The sequence below is a fragment of the Vanrija albida genome (genome assembly GCF_041260175.1).
Source record: "Vanrija albida strain AlHP1 chromosome Unknown contig_6, whole genome shotgun sequence".
Taxonomy (NCBI): domain Eukaryota; kingdom Fungi; phylum Basidiomycota; class Tremellomycetes; order Trichosporonales; family Trichosporonaceae; genus Vanrija; species Vanrija albida.
The window spans coordinates 160,494-178,992 of record NW_027191425.1 but is presented as its reverse complement, the minus strand read 5'-3'; the positions used below and the strand labels follow the sequence as shown (position 1 = coordinate 178,992).

The window sequence follows — 18,499 nt, the reverse complement described above, 5'->3', positions numbered from 1 at the left end:
GCCGCAGCTCGCTCGCACCAGGGCAGCTGTGCAAAACTTGCAAGCGCGCGCGTGTCGCGGCTGCAGAGGGATGCAGAGGGCACGGAACCCCGCTCCTGCGAGTCCGTGGGCGCGGACAAGTGGTGCTGGTCGACGCGCTGGAATCCGTGGGGGCGGACGATAAGGCGTATCAGTGGCTCTGTGCCCGGCAGCCGTCCTTCGCGTCGAGGTAGCGGCGGCACGATGGTGGCCGCTGTGCGCCGGCGGCGCTTGCGGGGCCGACGCCCTCGTCGCGGTCGCCGCCGCCGCCGCCATCCCCGTCGCCATCACCATCGCCATCGCCATCGCGGGCGTCACGCCCGCCCCGCCCGCCACCGTGCTGAACCAATGACTCATACTGCCTACAGACTACTAGTCCCAATCATCGAACCCAAGGTCCCAGCAAAACGGCGGCTTGTTCAACCGCTGTGCCTTCCCCCTGGCCGCCAGCCCATCCAGCAGCGCCATGTCCCCCGGCGGCAGCCTCACAACCTGCAGGTTCTGCACCAAGCGCTCGTGGCTCACGCTCTTGGGGAGGGGCACGATCCCGCGGTTGACCTGGTAGCTGATGAGCACGCAGGCGGCGCTGACGCCGTTACGTTTGGCGACGGCGACGATATCGTCGTCCTGCAGCACGGGCGCGCCTGGCCCCCCGAGCGGACTATACGCCTCGAGGAGGATGCCGCGGTCGTCGCAGTAGGCCTTGAGCGCGTGCTGCGGCAGGAAGGGGTGGTTCTCGACCTGGTTGACGGCGGGGACTACTTTCCAGCTCTTGGCCAGCTCCTCGAGGTACGGTATGCTCCAGTTGCACACGCCGATGGCGCGCGCCTTGCCTGCCGCGTAGACCGCCTCCATCCCGGCCCAGGTGCGCGCCTGGTCCCAGGACCGGTCGACCTTGTACGTCCCGTCGGGGTTGAGCGGGCGGAGGGGGTTCGCGGCGGTCGGGTCGGGGAAGAAGCGGATGGGCCAGTGGACGAGCTGCGAGCGTCAGCGAGCCGCGCGGGCGGGCGGTGGGCGAGGGGGGTAGGCGGGCGAAGGGGGAGGAGGGGAGAGGGGAGGTCCGCACCACTCACATACAGGTCGACATAGTCGAGGCCGAGGTTGTCCAGCGTACGCCCCAGCCCGGCCCCCACGTCGTCCTGGTGCAGATTCCACACCTTGCTCGTGACGAAGATGTCCTCGCGGGGCACGCCCGACAGGCGGATGCCCTCGCCGACCTCGCGCTCATTCCTGTCGTCAGCACGCCCTCCCCCCATGGCTTACAGGTAGATGTACGCGCAGTCGAGCAGCCGGTAGCCCTGCTGCAGGGCGAAGGCGACGGCCTCGCGGGTTACGTTGAGCGGGGCCTGCCAGGTGCCTTGGGTCAGCTTTGCCGGGCTGTAGACGCACCCAGCCCCACGGTCGGGATGCGCACGCCGTTGTTGAGCTCGAATGTCGTTGGGAGGGCGTCGAGCGTCATGATGTCTGGGGAGTGGGGTTGTGTCCGCCGGGCATGATATAGCCTGCCTCGGATCGGGGTGGGCCGATCGGCGCGGGTGGGCTGCCGATATCCCGGGTGCTCGCCGCGATCCCGGCTGGCCACTGCGCCACCCGGCTGTGCTTGCGCTGTATGTGCATGGTGCCCGCGCATGCATGTCGCGCCTAGGGATGTCTCCGCTGATGCCCCGCAGCTTTGCTCTACTCGTCCGTCGTGGCCACCCGGCGGCCTTGGCGCGGCGCAGGCTGGCCATCTCCGACGCGCCGCCGGTAACCCGAGTCATCGGCCACAATCCACGAGTGAGACGCTGCGCCTGCCACCCCACCCCACTGTTACACTATGCATCTGATCCGCCTACACAACAACACGCGCAGACCGGTGTGCCCACCTGCGCTTCAGGCCGTACGAGCCCGAAGCTCAGCGCTCGCTTCGCTCGCGCTTCGCTCCCTAGGTCGACAAATACGCCATGTCAAACCCAGGCGGGAACAGCCGGTCAAAGATGTCCGCGTGGTTAAACTCGGGCAGCGCGACCACCTGCAACCCCCGCGCCCTCCTTCGCTCCATCTCCCCCGCGTAGATCTCCTTGAGCGCCCCGACGACCGACCGGATCCCAAAGATGAAACCGAGATCCGGCTCCTTGAAGTGCACGGGCGGGAACCGGGCCAGTGCCAGCCCGCTCGCCTCGTCGTACAGCGGCAGGTACCCCTTGCCCATGTCCGGCGGGTCCTTGACGCCCTTGGGGTACGGGAACTTGATGTCTTGGCCCGTCGTGGTGTGCGCAAAGTCGACAATACGCACGACAATCTCGCCGCGCACCTTGCGGTGAGTGTGCACCGGCGCCTGCTTGCCGTCGGCCGCAACGTCGGCGCTGCGAGACCGGCGCGTCCCCGTCGTCATTGACATGCGCCGCTGAGGGAGGCCCGAGAACAGCGACCCCGACCGCTCGTGCGGCGCGCGATGCACGTGCTTGGAAAAGTGCGACTGCACCTCCTTGTCGCCGTCGTAGATGAGCAGCAGCGAGCAGCCGTAGAATCGGAAGCTGTTGAGCGTCGACAAGATGGTCGCCAGGTTGTACATCTTCTGCATGAGGAACGGGATGTGGTCGGCCAGCACCTCGTCCCCGTCGCTGAGAAACTTGCCGAGCACCCGAGGGAAGTCGGTCGTCTTGAGTTCGCGCCCGCGGTACTTGTTCTTGGACGTAAACTGCTGCGTCTCGTTGTTCCAGACCTGGAGTCAGCTGTGCCCCAACGCCGCAACCCACCTGCATGCCACACATTCTCACGCCGAGGGTGCGGCTCGTCGTCGCGTCGCACTTCTTGCGCTGGCTGACCTGCTTCAGGGGCGTTGCGTCGTAGCCGTACTGCCGCGTCCCCATCTTGAGATCGAGCACGCACGGCTTCTTGAGTCTGCCCGTGAGATCCTCCATGAAAATGAACAGCTCTTGGCGGGTCACGTCGTCCCCGCCGTTGGACGCCTGGATAGATGGCGACCGGGGTGCGATCGACGCGCGCGGCGACGTGATCGACGGCACGGGTCGGGGTGGCGACGGTCCAGGCTCAAGAGGATCAATGCTCTCGTCGAGCGAAGCGCGGACAGCAGGCACACGCTTCGAGTGCATCGACAGCGGCTCGTCGTCGTCCATGGAGAATAAGCCGCGCTCGGTGCTGTCGTCGCGTCGACGGCGGCCCGAAAAGTCGTTCCCAGTGGCAACGTTCCGGTCGCTCTGCGTGCGGCGCACATCGCCAGTGGTACTTCCATGGCGCAAGGGGGGCCTGCTGCGACGCGCGGGCACTGAGCCGGAGCTGTCGCGCTCCTCCTCGTGCTCGTCGTCGGCATCGTCGTCATGCTGCCGCGGAAAGTGAAGCCCGCGCTTCTTCAGGCGCTTGAGGATCGACGAAAAGACATGATCCTTGAGCTTGTTGTTCACCGTTGTCGAGCCAGTGCCACCAAACGCCGTGCCTCCGAAGGCAGGGTGCGGCGACATGACCCCGCTCGACGCCGTCGTGGCATCAAACATGCTGTCTCGGTGAAGCGCAGGCGTCGAGGCCGTGTGGTGCAGCTGGCGGCTCGAGGGTGACGGCTGTGGCGTCGCCGGCTCGTCACGCAGCTGGTGCTGGACGTGCACGAGCCTGGGTGATGCCGCCACGTCGGCGCCGCCGCCACCCAGGGAGAGCCTGCCAAACGAGCTGGACGGCGAAAAGGAGCTGTGCTGGAGCGACTGGTGCGGCGAACGCAAGGACGGCGTGCCGTCGTCCTCGTCTGCGCTCGGACGTCCTCGACCGCGGCTGCGATCTTGGAAAGACGCCGTAGATCGAAATAGCCAGTCAGGCACAACGTGCCGGTTAAAGTCGAGCGAGACTTCGGGCACCTCGGCAACGTCGTCGATGAGGTCGGGCGAGCGAAGCTGCATATCGGCGCGATGCGCCGGAGTCGGAGGGTGCGAGTCAATCGGTGAGAGCGTCAGGTCGCGTTCGGCCGCGGGGGTTGCCGATCCGTCGGTACCGGTCCGGACGTGGCGTCGGTAGTTGACGAGCATGACGCCGAGATAGCGCGGAATGTACGGCAACAGTGCCGGGGCGAGTCGCTCAACATCTTCGTAGAAAATGTTTTCGCGGCTCATCAGAGGCTTGCAGATGGCGGCGCGCGTGAACTGGTAGATGCTGCTGTGGCCGCCTACTGCATGCCCGTAGGGCTGCAGGGGCACCGTCATGGCCTCTTCCTCTGTCTCGGTCTCGCTGCCAAACTGGTCGACCTCCGAGTCCTCAGACGAACTCGTCGAGCTCCATCCCGAGTCCTCGTCAAACGAGCTTGGCAGTTGCTGCTCGTCGCGTGCATACGACCGCCGCGGAGACGAAACCACTCGGATTTCGGCAGACTCGGTTGTCGACTCGTCTGGCACCTGGCCGTCCCGCGAGCTGCGCCTCGACGCCCGGCGGCTGGCGCTCTCGGCTTTCGTTGGCGACGATACGAGCGGCGAGTGGCGCCCCGGTTCAGCCTTGTCTTCTTCCGTGACGTCGTCAAGCAAGGATCGGGATGGGTCGTCACCGCCCGTTGCCTTTCGCTCGGACTTGCGCGATTCCTTGAACAGGCCCATGCCAATGCTGCCCTTGCGGGTCTGTTTTGCCAATGCACTGCGGTCCATGTCCTCCTTGGCCTCGTTTAGGACGCGGAGCGCCGCCTTTGGCAGGGCAATCTCGCCGCCATTTGCCCCACGGCGGATCGCGTCCCCGAGCGTCGAGTCGAGGTTGTCGCCACCCAGCCGCAGTGCTGGTGAGTCTGAGTCGCGCTGCAGCGAGAACTTTTGGTCGGTCGAGTAGTGGGGGAGGAAAAACTTGTTGCCGAGGCTGGCGGGAGCGGCCTGGCTCGGGAGGCGTAGCGAGTTTGCGCGCGCCCGGAAGCCATGGTACTGTTTTGAGCGGAGCGAGGGCGAGGTGGGGTGGCGTGACGACGACGCGACGGCATTGCTCGCGCCGTCGGCATCCATCTCAAGGCTGCCCGTCTTGTTGGGGCGGAGCGAGATCGTGACGCTGCCGATCTCGCGATCTCGGTCACGATCTCGGTGGTGCTCGCGATCCCGCCCGCTGCTGGCTCTAGACTTGCCCTTGTAGCTTCTTGAGCGTGGGGCTGAGTTTGGGGATAGTGGTGAGGGGAGGGAGTCGATGGCGGGGGCGAGCGAGGAGGAAGGGGGGTCGGGGGATGGCGACGCCGAGTGGTGGTCGTTGCCTAAAGGCGCATGTGCCGTGTCGAGCACACTCTCTGGCTGTCGAGGCCTCGACGAGCCTGGAGCGTGCATGGTGGAGACGGTGGTGGGGGTGTGCTTGGAGCGGTTATGGTGAAGCTGAGAGACGGAATGTCAGCGCGCGCGCGTGTCTTGCGTCTTTGACCTGGCGGGTCGTTGCTCACTCACCTGGCTTGCTCAGGATTGCCTTGGTCGTAGTGGTAGTGACGAGCTTGAGCACATGCCAGGAGATGCGTATAGGCGAGTGGTCCCAGTTGTCGTCGTGCCGGCGGCAGGGGGCAGGTTGCAGTGATTATTTTGGGTGGAGTGTTTTGTGGTGGTCGACGAACGTGGGGGTCCCACGTTTCTCTGTCGAAAGATAACGCCAGGAGGGGGAAGGGGGGGGGGAAGGGAGGGGAGGGGGGAGAGGGGAGGGGTCGGGCGGTGCTGCGTGTATGTCGTCACTGGTGCACAAACATGTAAAGGTCGTCTTGGAGTCTTGATGAATTGCAAAAGGAAGGAGTGTGTGTGTGTGTTGTGTGTCCAAGAGTGGGTGGGATGAGCGCGACGATAAAACAAGTGGCAATGTACAAGTCGATGAAGTTGTTAGTATGTAGTTGACGCGCGCGCTACAAGCCGGAGAGGCGAGGCTGGGCGGGGCGGGGAGGGAAGGCACAGTGAGACTGACGGGGCCAACCACAGGCGGGGGCAGGAAGCTACTTGCCTTATAACGACAGGGCCTTTTACCTTTTACGACGCACGCCAGCGTCTCACAGTTGCACTTGTCTACATTGCATTCCATCTTGGGCGTGCCGTTTCGTTGGCTCGTCATACCTCGAGCTACACCACAAGCGGGTAGTCTGCCCGGCCACGGCACTGTCTGCCTTGCCGCCGCCTCGTCGCCTTGGCATCATTGCGTGCACATCTCTCTTTACTCGCTCACTCGCTATCCACATTACGACCAAAATCCCCGCAATGACGCGCTCGCCATTCGACCGGTTAGTGTTGCATCAGGCATCCCGCTGCCTTCCTCCTTCCTTCCTTCCTCCCCCTCCCCCTTCCCCTCGCTTCCTCGTCGCGTGCTCATCTTGGGTGTCCCCCTTCTCGCTTATCCAGACAGAGTTGAGCGTTGTTGTGCGTCGTCGTCGATGAGGTATTAATCGCATAGGTTAGATAGAGTCTTGAATGTGAATAATCCTCAAAATGGCAGGAACCGATTGCACCGTCTATTAACTCGGATCCAAACGAGCCAAACAATGAGAAAAGGCGCGTCAAGAGTCAGAAGGCCTATTACACCTCAATCCACGTGTTGCCACGTGAAAGCGAGCCTATTTCCTCAGCCTCGGCCGTTGCTCCCGCGTACGATTCTACCCTGTTCCAGCTGCCGCTCCCCCTTGCCTCCTCCCCCTTCCCCCTCTCCTCCGCCCCGCCATTGTCCGTCGTCGTCTCGTTCGACCTCACTCGTTCATCCTTCATCCACAAACAACCACATTCATTCTTGTTCATCTCCCTTCTCACCTCACCCTTCCTCTTCCCCACCCCGGCACCACCGCCTCCCCTCCCGAGACAATAACCAGAGGCGGCAGAGCCGCCTCGTCGCCCCCCTTCAGCAACTAGTAATCACAGTGTAAGTGTGCCAAGAAGACCGCGCAGGCGCCGCGCCGCCTTCCCCCGCGACATCACAAACCACCACCCACCCCGCGATGTGACGATACAAAGAAGTCGCTATGAGTCGATGGAGCTTCGGCCTCGCGCAGGTGCTCCTCGGCGATAAACGTGTGCATTGACTTCATGCACCACCCTCTGATCGCTACGTGTTGATTTTACACTGCATATCGTGGCCGAGATGGCCGCCGGCCGGTGGCCACGCAGGCGATTACACAGCCCCTGAAACTCGACGACTGGCAATGCTGACACGCGTTATAGCTACCACTTGAACCACCGCAACCACAACCACAACTACCCCATCACCCATCATGTCTTCGCTGTTTGGACGGACTCCCTCGTCGGACTCGACGCCCAGACGATCGTACTTTCGCCGCCAGAGTCAGACCCAAGTGCCTGATCCGGCCGAGATGGACGCTGCGTTCGACGGCCCGCACGATGACGACGACGACCACGACGATGCGCAGGAGGACCACCACCTGCTCTCAAACACCTCGCAGGACCAGGAGCAGCGCGCCGTCATGCCTGGTGACTATGACTTTGACCGTGATTATGTGAGTGTCACTGGTCCTTGCTCCGTTCTTGGCAATTCTCAGGCCCAAGCCGCCGCCGAGCCGCCGAGCCACCTCACCCCTGTTGCTGACGAAACAGTTCCTTGGTCCGCCACCGGGATCCCCACCACCCTTCGAGCCATACTCGGCCACCAACCCCGCCCCGGGTAACAGCAACGGTGTCGTCCCCGCCAGCAGCAGTGTGCATCGTCCGTCGAACAGGCACTTCCTCGGCGGCATCCTCCCCTTGTCGTTCCTTCCCACCCGAGCGCCAAGGCAAGGTCCCGCCCTCGGCGGTGGTCAGAGCGGCGTCTTTGCCAACCTGAGTGCACGACCCGAGAACCGAACCGTCCGCCAAGGTGAAGACGGCCCCGAGTTTGCCAACGAGGACGAGATGAAGGACGCGCCACCGTCGTACCAGGCTGCGTTGCGCGACGCTGTACCGCCGTACTGGGACACGACGGTGGTTTTGCCATCGGCGTCGTCACCGTTCGGCCCTCTGCACAGCTCGGTCAACGGCGACGAGATTCTCATCGACGGCATGCCCGGCGGCAACTTCTTCGGCTTCCTCTGGAACCTCGTCGTGTCTGGCGCGTTCCAGTTTGTCGGCTTCCTCCTCACCTACGTTCTCCACACGACGCACGCAGCAAAGTACGGCTCGCGCGCTGGTCTCGGCGTGACGCTCGTCAAGTTTGGATTCCAACTCCGCGATCAAGCCATCGAGCTCCAGAAGACCGGACACTTTCCACACGACATGGACGTTGTCCCAGGAACCAACGAGCTGCAGGCAGATGTCAATGCCGAGGCCGTTCTCAATTCGTACACGGCTTTGCGCTGGCCCACCGAGGTTCCGATCCCTCAGGCCTGGGGCGGCAATGGCACGACACTCCTGTTCAACAGCGTGCAGCAGTTGAAAGAATATGCGCACGCACACAACGGCACTCTTCAAGACATTCTCCCCGGAATGAACCCGATGGACGTCGGCAAGGCCAACGAGTACTTCTCCCTGATGATCATGACGATCGGCTTCTTCCTGATCCTCGCGTCGGTTGGCGGCTGGTGGCGCATCAAGCGCTTCGAGAGCAAACTCAAGGCTGCGCAGCGCGAGTCTGAGCGTGCGCAGGCCGAGGCGCGCGGCGATGCCGAGCTCGAGGGCGCAGACGTCGAGGAGATTGACACGCGCCGCGAGCCTGGACCGCGCGAGATGGCCTACTACACTGCGGCCTTTACTCAGGCGCTGAACGGCATGCGCGAGCTGCAGCGGGGCTTCCTTGGCGAGCACGGACGACGAGATGGGCCTGAACGCGGCGACACGTTGTTCAACGAGGATGATGCGGAAGCTGAGCTGCTGCAGGCGCAGGGCTACGGGCTGGAGCCCATGGCCAACAATGGGTCGCAGCACGGGCGCGGGCTGTGGGGCTCGCACTAGATGTAGTTGTCAATGGTTGTAACTTTTTTTTCTCTGTGACAGTATTCATGCACACAATCATTGTCGCGGGGGGTGAGTGAGCGAGCGCAGCGAGCGACCGAGGCTTGGGTGGGGGAGGGAGGTTGGGGAAAGTATGTTGGGCGAGGCAGGGTGGAGGGAGTGGGTGGAGGTAGCAGGGTGGGTAGGATGTCGGGATTCCGTCTGCCGCGCGGCATGCCGCTGACGACGGTGAGGTGCCAGAGCACATGCGAGTCAGCTCGCGCCGTCGTCGGGGAATGCAATGCAGCGGCGCGACGAGCCGCTTGGCGCAGTGGGCGGAGGTGGCACTGCCGACTCGCCCGCCCGGCCGTTTCCCCGCCCCCCCGCCCCCCCGCCCCCACCCAGCCAGCCACCGGCCCGGCAACTAGCGGCTAGTCTGCGCAACAGTAGATTGCCTAGGCCCCCATCGCATCCCATCCATCCTTCATCAACCCCGTCCATCTCTCTTCCATCTGTACAACCCATCACCATGGCCTCGCAGCACTTTGCAGACAACGCGTCCCTCCTCCCGCTCGACTACCTCCGCGGCCTGACCCACATCAACCCGGCGGTCGCAGTGGACGAGACGAGCCGTGGTGAGTTGGCCGCCTCGCCTCGAGGGCGGCGACGCGACCTGACAGCTGACGCACGCAGTGCTCCACGTCCGCGAGCACGACAGGAGCAAGGTCGCCCTCATCTCTGGCGGCGGGTCGGGGCACGAGCCTGCGCGTGAGTACGCACGAGGGGGAGGGGAGGGGGGTGGAGGACCGGAGCAAGGCCGCTGACCCCCCCCCAGACGCCGGGTTTGTCGGCTCCGCGTCCCTCACCGCCGCTGTCGGCGGCAACATCTTCGCGTCGCCCAACACGTCGCAGGTGCGCCGTGCGCTCGAGCTCGTCAAGAACGACAAGGGGTGAGTGGTTGCCACGGTGGGGTCATGTGCCGAGGCTCGGGAGGGGGATTGCCGGGCCGGTTGCCCCATTCCGGCGGTATGACGCTCCGGAGCGGCAATCGCTCCGACCCACGCACGCTCGCTGCGCTCGCGCGCGCTGACGCTACAGCACCCTCGTCATTGTCAAGCGCTACACCGGCGACGTGCTGCACTTTGGCCTGGCCGGCGAGAGCGCCGACGACAACGTCGCCTTCCTTATTGTCGGCGACGACGTCGCGGTCGGCAGGAAGCAGGGCGCGCTGGTCGGCCGCCGCGGGCTCGCCGGCACGACGCTCGTGTACAAGGTCGCTGGGTGGCTTGCGTCCGAGGGCGGCTCGCTGGCCGAGGTGCGCGACCTCGCGCAGCTGGTCGCCGACAACGTCGGCACCATCGGCTCGTCGTTCGACCACTGCCACGTGCCCGGCACGGCGCGGGCCGAGGCGTACCTCAAGGACGGCGAGATGGAGGTCGGCACCGGCATCCACAACGAGCCTGGGCTCCACAAGATTGCGCAGCCGAGCAAGGCCAAGCTGATCGACGACATGGTCGAGCTGCTGACGAGCACGAGCGACCCGGACCGCTCGTTCGTGCCCTGGACGGGCAAGGACCGCGCCGTCGTCATGGTCAACAACCTCGGCGGGCTGAGCGAGCTCGAGCTGGTCGGGCTTGTCCCCGCCGTGCTGGACAGCCTCACGCGCCGCGGCGTCGACGTCGTGCGTATCTTTGTCGGCACGTTCATGTCGTCGCTCGACATGCCCGGGTTCAGTGTGACGGCGCTGCGCCTCCCAGCCGACAAGGAGGAGCTCATCCTCAAGGGCATTGACGCGGAATCGAGCGCGCCCGGCTGGCGCCCGGCCACCGTGCCGGTGCTCAAGCCCGAGCCGACCAAGCAGACGGCCGAGAAGGCTAGCCACGCGGCGTCGGGCATCACCGCCCCGGCCGCGTTCACCGCCGGTATCGAGGCGGCGTGCAACGCCGTCATCGCGGCCGAGAAGGATATCACGCGGTACGACGTGATTGCCGGCGACGGCGACTGCGGTTTGACGCTCAAGGCGGGCGGCGAGGCGATCCTCGCGGGCATCAAGCGTGGCGACATTGACCCGAGCGACGTGGTCAACAGCGTGCGCGCGATCAGCGAGATCATCGAGGAGGACATGGGCGGCACGAGTGGCGCGCTGTACGCCATCTTCATCGCCGCGCTGGCCAAGGCGCTGGCGAGTGCGCCAAAGGGCGAGGTGACGCCCGAGACGTGGGCCAAGGCGGCGGAACACGCGCTCAACGTGCTGTACGGGTACACTGCTGCGCGCCCGCCGAGCCGCACGCTCATGGACCCGCTGGTCGCGTTCATCGAGGCGTTCCCGGCCAAGGGGCTGGCGGCGGCGGCGGCCGAGGCGAAGAAGGCGGCGGAGAATACCGCCAACCTTGTGGCGTCGGCCGGGCGCGCGGCGTACGTCGACCAGGACCAGCTGCAGAAGGAGCACGTGCCGGACCCGGGAGCGTGGGGTCTGGCGTTGATCTTTGAGGGGTTTGCGAGTGCGGCGTAGCCGAGCCGAGCGCGCAGCGCGAGGCGGGCGGCGGTGAAGCACCGAGCTGAGCGCGCAGCGCGAGGCGAGGCGGACGTAGCTAGTAGCCCGGTCGTCAGTTGGTAGTCTATGAATTGGTCTCTGCAGGCGCGGCGTAGCATCAGTGTCTCGGAGAGCGAGGAGAGAGGAGCAGGGGACATGGTCGAGCATTCATGAGGAGTAGCCACCCGCCTGGCATTCACCGGACCGTCCGGTCCGAACCTCCGGCCCACGACGGCGTCCAAAACACAATCCACCAGCAGCAAGTGCCATCAACACTCAACAAATGGGATACAGCAGCTACGCGCGGCACGCGGCCGCGCGCGTCGGCTCGACACGCAGCGCCAGCGCCAGCGCCGAGGAGGAGAGGGCGCCCAGAGCGCCCATCACGCGCGTGAACCGTACGTGCGACCCCCGGCCCAGCTGACGCAAGGCGCGTGCAACGCGTGCCGGCGCGCAAAGATCCGCTGCGTCGGCGCCGAGGACCCGCCGTGCGAGCGCTGCCGGGTCGCGGGGCAGACGTGCGTGCTCGAGCGGCCGGCGCGGGCGGGCGGAGACGCAGTCGAGGAGTGAGTGCGCGCGCGGGCTGGCTGACGACAGGCGCGTGTCGGCGCTCGAGGCGGCCATGGGCGAGGTGCGCGCGCTCCTGGGCGAGGTGGTGCGCGCGACCTGTCCCCAGCTGGCCCGCTCGCGCTCGCGCTCCCCTCCCCGGCGGGGCCGGACGCCGCGCCGCTCCGCAAGCCCCGCGCTGGGGCTGGGCGACGTCGCGGCCCCGCTCGGCGGGCTCTCCTCGGCCCCTGCGAGGGAGAGGGAGCTCGACCCCGTATCCGCCGGCGCGCTCTCCGAGGCCGAGGGGCGCGCGCTCGTGCGCGCGTTCTACGCAGGGCCGAGCGGCTACATCAACGCGTACGACCCCGCGGTCGACGGGTTCGACGCGCTGCGGCGCCGCAGTGCGTTCAGCTTGACAGCAGTGATGCTGGTCGGCGCGCGGGCGCGGGACGGCGCGCGCGTGAGCGCCGCGCAGGGCGCGTGCCGCGCCGCGGCGGAGACTATGGCCGCAGGCACGCTGCTGCGGGGGGGCGACGTCGAGGCCGTGAAAGCGCTGGTGCTGCTCGCAGCGTTCGGGGACAACGGCTGGCTCCTGGCCGGGCACGCGGTGCGCCTCGCCTCCGAGCTGGGGCTGGGGCGCGCCTTCTCCGAGCTAGCGGCGCGGGGCATGGGCGCGGGGAGGGGCAGGGCCGAGGCCGAGGGGGAGAGAGCGCTGGTCGAGCGCGCGAGGGTGTGGCTCTGCGTGCGTGCTCCCCCGGGCCCGCTGACGTGACGCCAGGTCTACCGCCTCGAACATCAGATGAGCTACGGCGCCGGGCGCGCCGCCGTCGTGCGCGAGGACGAGGGGATCCTCCGCGCGCGCGAGCTGCTCGCGCACCCGCTCGCGCTGGAGAGCGACACGCGGCTGGTGTATGCTGTCGAGTTGCTCGCGCTCCGGGGTGAGTTGAGGGAGGGGCAAGCTGACGCCGCCAGCACCGCTCCACGTCGAGCTGAGCGCCGCGCCCGACGCCCCGCTCACGCCCGCGACGCTGGCCCGCCTGCGCTGGGCAAACGACCAGTTCGACGCGTGGGAGCGGCACTGGGCGGAGGTGCTCGCCGCTGACGGGCGCGATGTGGGCTTTGTGCGCGAGTCGCGTGGGTCGTTCCCCCGCTTCGCTGTCGCTAACACCGCCAGTATCCGTCCAACGGCAGCTCGCCGAGCTCTTCATCAACAGCCAGCTCCTGCGCGGCGTCCACTCGCCTGCCGACGTCGCGGCCATGGACGGGGAGGGGCGCGCGCTCGCCCTCCGCGCGATGCACAGCGCGGCCCGGTGCGTCGACTATGCCCTCCGGGGCGAGTTCTACGCCGCCTCCCTCGCCCACGGGACGCACTACACCCACGTGTGTGCGGCGTTCGCGGCCAGCTTCCTGGCCCGCATCGCGCGCTTCTTCCCGCGCGAGATGGACCTAGCGCAGGTGGCCGACGACGTCGAGGCCGTCGCTGGCGTGCTTGAGAGTGGTGGGTCGTGGCGGCGACGACGCTGACAGTAGTCCCGGCGGGACGGTACGCCCGCTCGCTGAGGCTCATGCTGCGCAAGGCGCGGCGCGAGGGCATCCTCCCGGCGAGCAAGCGCTCGCCGCCGCCGCCCGACACCCCGCCGCCCGCCGTGGCCGACTGGCTCGGCACCCTCCAAGCAGGCCTCGACCCCGCTGCGCTGCATAGCGGGGGCGACGCGCCGCTCCCCCTCTTCCTCTCGGGCGACCTCGGCACGTCCGCCGCCCCGTCCGACGCCGTCCCGTTCGTCGGCCTCGAGGACTTCTTCCTCCCCCCCGGTCTGGACGACCTGCTCGCGGGGTACGACTGCGACTAGGCCGCGGGGTACGACTGCGACTAGGCGAGCGTGGGAGAGGTGACGGGGCGTGACGGTGCTGCCTGGCAGGGGGGGCAGGGTCGGTGGCGCGGTGCAGGGGGATGCACAGGCGTGTGGCGTGGGGTGGGGTGGGGTGGGGTTGGGCCGCGATCTCACTGCGAGCTCGCTTGCTCGAGTCGTGAGCAGCGGGTATCTCGCTGCTGGTCAGAGCCGACTACGCCGCCGCAGGCGAGCTGCACACGCACACGCTGCTGGAACCGTCACGCGAACGCTAGAACGGCGAGGCCACACCATTGTCAACAAGCACCGAGCGGTGGCGCGTGGTGCGTGCGGCCGCCACGGCGTCATGCAGCGTCCTGCTCCACCACGCGCTCCTCCACCACCACCACCTCCTTCTCCTCCTCCTCATTGTCGCTTGCCCTCGTCCTTTCATATAGCTCGATCAGGCCGCTCGCGCCGTTGCCACTCGCCACTCGCCACTTGCCACCCGCTCGCCGCCGTCAGGTGCCTCAGGATCTCGGTCTCACTTTCGTCGGCACAATTTCCCGATTCGGACGACGCGGTGGTATCGGCGGCGGGGTGGGGTGAGATATCGCGGTGTTGAGAGCTCGGCGCTGGAGTGGAGCACGCTGTCTGTCGCTATGCATGGTGTCGAGCTCGCTGTCGGCGTCGGCCTCGGCGTCGGTGTGGGTGTCGCTGTCGGGTGCATGCAGAGTGCTGGTGATGGTGACCCAGACAAATGGTATCAGGGCGGCTGTCGCGCTATGAACCCTTTGATTGACATGTCCAAGTCGTCACGGCCCAGTTTCCTGTCTTCCTCTTCCTCCTCCTCGTTCTCCTCCCTCGTCCTCCTCCTTCTCCTCCTCCTTCTTATCCATCACCGCGTACCCAATCCCCATCCACACACACACACCATGCCGGACGACCCCGGCCCCCACGCCCCACACCACCCGCCCCCCCACGCCCGCTGGGCAGACCTCCACCGCAGGCGCATGGCCGCAAGCCTCGGCAACCAGGGCTTTGCGCGCTTCGGCGGCAAGCGCGGCGGCGGCAGGCTCGGCCGCGCGCCGTCCCTCGGCCTCGGCGCGGCGTCGCTCGCTCGTAGCGGACTCGGGCTCGGCGTGCCCTCGTCGTCATCGCTCGCGCCCAACCCCCGCCTCTACGCCTTCCGCACCCCCAGCGCGTCATCCACCGACCTCGAATCCACCGCCGCAGACAGCGACACGACGCTCGGCTCGGCGCTCGAGATCGAGCACACGCTCGGCTCTGACACGGAAACGGAGCGGGGCGATTCAGACAATGACGACGACGACGCCTGGGTCGAGAAGAGCCTCGCGTCGCTGCCGCTATTGTCCCCCAAAGGACCCAAGGGCAAGGGCGTCGATGCGCGCGAGTATGGCCCAGCCGCTGCCGCTGCCGCCAACTCCAAGCTGCATGTCCCACCGCACCAGTCCATAGACATGATGGGTTCCCGCCGCGTGCGCAACCCCAAGCGCGTCCTCTCGCGCTCACGCCGCAGGGTGAGTCGCGCGTCGCGTCGCCGCTGACGCCGCCAGGAGCCGCGCAACGCGCCAGACCCTGCGAAGACCCGCCCCCTCGCGCACCTCGCCAAGCGCCGGCGCGTCGTGTCCAACGGGTCCGTGGACCGCCTCACCCGTGGCATGGTCGTTCTGGTGGGTGACGGTTGGGGAGTGAGCTGACGCGCAGTCGACTTCCGAGGACGACGATGCGAATGAGGTGGGCGACTATCTCGAGCAGAGCGCCGCCTCCTCGCCGCCCCCCCGCGCCCAGTCAGCACAGGCAGGCCCGTCCCGTCCGACCACGCCGCAGCGCCGTTCGTCGTCTGGCTCGGATGCGGACGAAGAGTCAGATGGCGAGCGCTCGCCACTCGCCCACAAGTCGCGCCGCCGCCGCGACCAGGCCCAGTTACCCACCCCGCCGCCGTCGTCCCCGTCCGAGCGCCAACTGGCCCAGTGGGCGGCTCGGGCGGGATACGCTCTCGTCCCTGTCACTTCGACGCCTGCCCCTCGGGCATCGACGGGCATCAAGCGTTCCAATTCGCACTTAACCTCGCCGGACGTGACCCCTACCCGCCCCCGCTTACAGCTTGCGGAGCATGACGACGAGGACGAGGGCGACAACTCTGACGCCGCCGGGACGGTCCGCATCATTAGCTCTGATCTCGAGCTCGACTCGGACGTCAACTCGGACGCGGACGACGACGATGCCGTCGCTGCCAGCTCGGATCTCGAGCTCGGCACTGCGCCGTCGACGCCGACGCCAGCACCCGGTGCACGCGCCGCGCGCGCCGAGGACAATGCTGCAGCGCGTACGCTCCTAGCTATCGCGTCGTCACCTATCGCCACAACGTCCGCCATCCCCATCGCCACGGCATCTGTCCGCACCCCTGTCACCCCCAAGGACGTCCGCCACAACGCAGCGCGGATCCGCTACCAGAATACGGTCCCCCGTGCCGACCACACTCGTCAGCACGGGGACGCACAGATCGTCTCGGTGGCAGACTCGCGTCGCCCAGCGTACCGTGCGCCACCAGCCCGCGCCGTCGCCCACGACACGCAACACCTCCGGCGATCGTCGCCCACGTCCCTCCTCGCCTCGCGCGAAAAGTCCCATCGGTCGCGCTCGGCGATCACTAGGACAATCCTCGCCCATGCTCAGCGCACAGCTCGCCGGTTTGTCGCAAGAGTCAAGGACATGGACGAGCGCCGCGGGCTGGCCCCGCCGAAGCGCACTTCGCTGCACACGTGGCGCTATGTCGAGGAGGTTCGCCCGGCCCTCGCTGGCCAGCACTACGTCAAGGCACTGAAGAAGAGCAAGACGGCGCAGCAGGCCCGTTCCGCCCTGCTCCGGAGACACCGTTCGAAGAACATTTCCACGACATCCTGGCGCCAAAATGACAACGACTTTGGCGCTACCAAGACGACAATCGCGGCTCTCGAGGACGACGACGAGGTTGAGACTCTGTTGGCCTCGCCGAGCGACGACGTCGAGATGTTCGACAGCGAACAAGTCGACGCGGCGCTCGGCCTCCTCGCGTTCTCTGCCTCGGCGTTGCCATCATCAACCATCGGCAAGCGCCAGCGATCGTCGGCGCCGGCCGTCGAGGCCGCCCACCGCCAGCAGCGCCGCCTCGACCTGCGCCTGTCCGAGGTTGGCCGCTTCCTGTCGCTCAAGGCACCGTACCTTGCCTCCCTCAAGGCCCACCGCCTCGAGCGCCGCGAGGCTGAGCGTGCTGCGGTCGCTGAGGCGCTTCGTCGTGCTGAAGAGGCCGCGGCCGAGGCCGAGGAGCGGAGCCGCCAAGCCGAGCGCGCCCAGGTCGATAGCGAGCGTGCAGCGGCCGAGGAGGCCTCGGCCGCTGCCGAGTCAAGCCGCCACGCCGAGCTCGCTGAAGCCGAACGCGTCGCCGCTGAATTCAACCGTACCGCGCGCGCCCGCGACGGCCGTCAGCGCCCCCGTGCTCAGCCGTACAACGTCGGCAACGAGGCAGAGTTCCGTGCTCGTATCCGCGAGCAGCGGTTCACGAACGCCCGTCGCCGCCAGGAAGCCGAGCAGGCTCGCGCGGTCTCGATGGAGCAAGACCGACGTGTGCGCGCGGTGTCGCTGCCGCCGCCATCTCGCGACAACGACGAGGACGAGTCGGCGTTCGGCAGCGGTACCTTCCGCCGCCAGGCACGACTCGGTAGCCCACTGGTGCTCGAGGCGATCGCCGATGCCGACGAGGCTGCGACCGAGGCCGGCAGCGAGGACGACGAGCCTGTTGCTGGGCCGTCGAACGCGACTGGCTCTCCGCACAGCCCTGTCCGTCGCAGCCCAGCCAGCCCGGCCCGCCGCGTGTCTGGTCCTCGCACTCTCGACGAGGCTGCGGCTCTGGTGCGTTCGCCCCCGCCGCGCTACGAGCTGCCAATCTTCCCCGTCCTCCGCGCCCCCGTGCCTATTCGTGCCCGCCGCGAGGCCGCTCGCCTTCGCGCCGCTTCCGACCCGCCGGGGTACACGCCGCCTCTGTACCGCCGCCACTCGCCGCCCCCGCCTCCGCCGTACAACGCGCAGGTCGACGGCGGGTGTGTTATGCCGCCCGTGTTCCTCCCCGAGGCGGCCGTGCCGCACGAGGCTGCTCCGCCCCGCCCCGGCCCCAGCACCGCCGCCATGGCGATTGCGGACCGCCGCGCGGTCGACGTCGAGATGGGCGAGGCTGGACCTGGCCCCTCGACGCTTGCGGCGTATCCGTCGCTCCCGCTGGCCGTACCTGGGCGCTACGTCGTTGACCGCCCCCGCGACGACACGGCCATCCGCCAGACGGACGACCTCGACCTCGACGCGCTCGACGACACGCCGCAGGCGTCATCGGCTGTCGGCTTTTTGTCCCGCTTCCTGCCCCGCTGGTGGTAGCGCAGTGGCGCATTGTACTGCATGGCATGCTGATACCTACTCATTGTGTACACTGAACAACTATGCATACTGTTGGTGGAGTGGTGGCTTGCGGCGTGGCTGGCGTGGCGGGGCATGTCACCGAAGGAGGTTGCCGATGGTACTGACTTGTGCGGCTTCGCTCGACGACACGACCCCAGAATCGACGGCGCGCCGCGCACCGCCCCGAGTCGGGGTGCGCGCACACGCACACGCCAGCCTGGCTGGCACGCGCACACGCCGCGGCCGACAGCCCCTCGCGGCGCACGGCTCGCTGCGCCAAACATTAGGAGGCGCGGGCCTCGCAC

The 18,499-nt window shown here is 67.2% G+C and overlaps 6 protein-coding genes across 6 annotated transcripts; 4 read left to right on the top strand and 2 right to left on the bottom strand.

Moving 5' to 3' along the window:
* Positions 1-390: 390 nt before the first annotated feature.
* Q8F55_007430 (uncharacterized protein) lies at positions 391-1,477 on the bottom strand (the record flags this gene model as incomplete). Its single annotated transcript, XM_069355860.1, has 4 exons — positions 391-996; positions 1,092-1,248; positions 1,282-1,375; positions 1,408-1,477. The coding sequence occupies 4 exons, from the start codon at positions 1,475-1,477 to the stop codon at positions 391-393; spliced, it is 927 nt and encodes a 308-aa protein (XP_069205701.1).
* Positions 1,478-1,942: 465 nt separating this feature from the next.
* Positions 1,943-5,288, bottom strand: KCS1 (inositol polyphosphate kinase kcs1; the record flags this gene model as incomplete). Its single annotated transcript, XM_069355859.1, has 2 exons — positions 1,943-2,722; positions 2,757-5,288. The coding sequence occupies 2 exons, from the start codon at positions 5,286-5,288 to the stop codon at positions 1,943-1,945; spliced, it is 3,312 nt and encodes a 1,103-aa protein (XP_069205700.1).
* A 1,901-nt stretch (positions 5,289-7,189) lies between these two features.
* On the top strand, positions 7,190-8,858 carry Q8F55_007428 (uncharacterized protein; the record flags this gene model as incomplete). Its single annotated transcript, XM_069355858.1, has 2 exons — positions 7,190-7,432; positions 7,530-8,858. 2 exons carry the CDS (start codon positions 7,190-7,192, stop codon positions 8,856-8,858), a joined length of 1,572 nt encoding a protein of 523 aa, XP_069205699.1.
* A 508-nt stretch (positions 8,859-9,366) lies between these two features.
* Q8F55_007427 (uncharacterized protein) lies at positions 9,367-11,349 on the top strand (the record flags this gene model as incomplete). Its single annotated transcript, XM_069355857.1, has 4 exons — positions 9,367-9,472; positions 9,531-9,605; positions 9,673-9,787; positions 9,936-11,349. The coding sequence occupies 4 exons, from the start codon at positions 9,367-9,369 to the stop codon at positions 11,347-11,349; spliced, it is 1,710 nt and encodes a 569-aa protein (XP_069205698.1).
* Positions 11,350-11,653: 304 nt separating this feature from the next.
* Positions 11,654-13,766, top strand: Q8F55_007426 (uncharacterized protein; the record flags this gene model as incomplete). Its single annotated transcript, XM_069355856.1, has 7 exons — positions 11,654-11,768; positions 11,801-11,936; positions 11,968-12,523; positions 12,695-12,854; positions 12,889-13,050; positions 13,091-13,414; positions 13,447-13,766. The coding sequence occupies 7 exons, from the start codon at positions 11,654-11,656 to the stop codon at positions 13,764-13,766; spliced, it is 1,773 nt and encodes a 590-aa protein (XP_069205697.1).
* Positions 13,767-14,680: 914 nt separating this feature from the next.
* Q8F55_007425 (uncharacterized protein) lies at positions 14,681-18,173 on the top strand (the record flags this gene model as incomplete). The annotated part of the gene is made up of 3 exons (XM_069355855.1): positions 14,681-15,286; positions 15,323-15,439; positions 15,474-18,173. 3 exons carry the CDS (start codon positions 14,681-14,683, stop codon positions 18,171-18,173), a joined length of 3,423 nt encoding a protein of 1,140 aa, XP_069205696.1.
* Between the last annotated feature and the right edge of the window lie 326 nt (positions 18,174-18,499).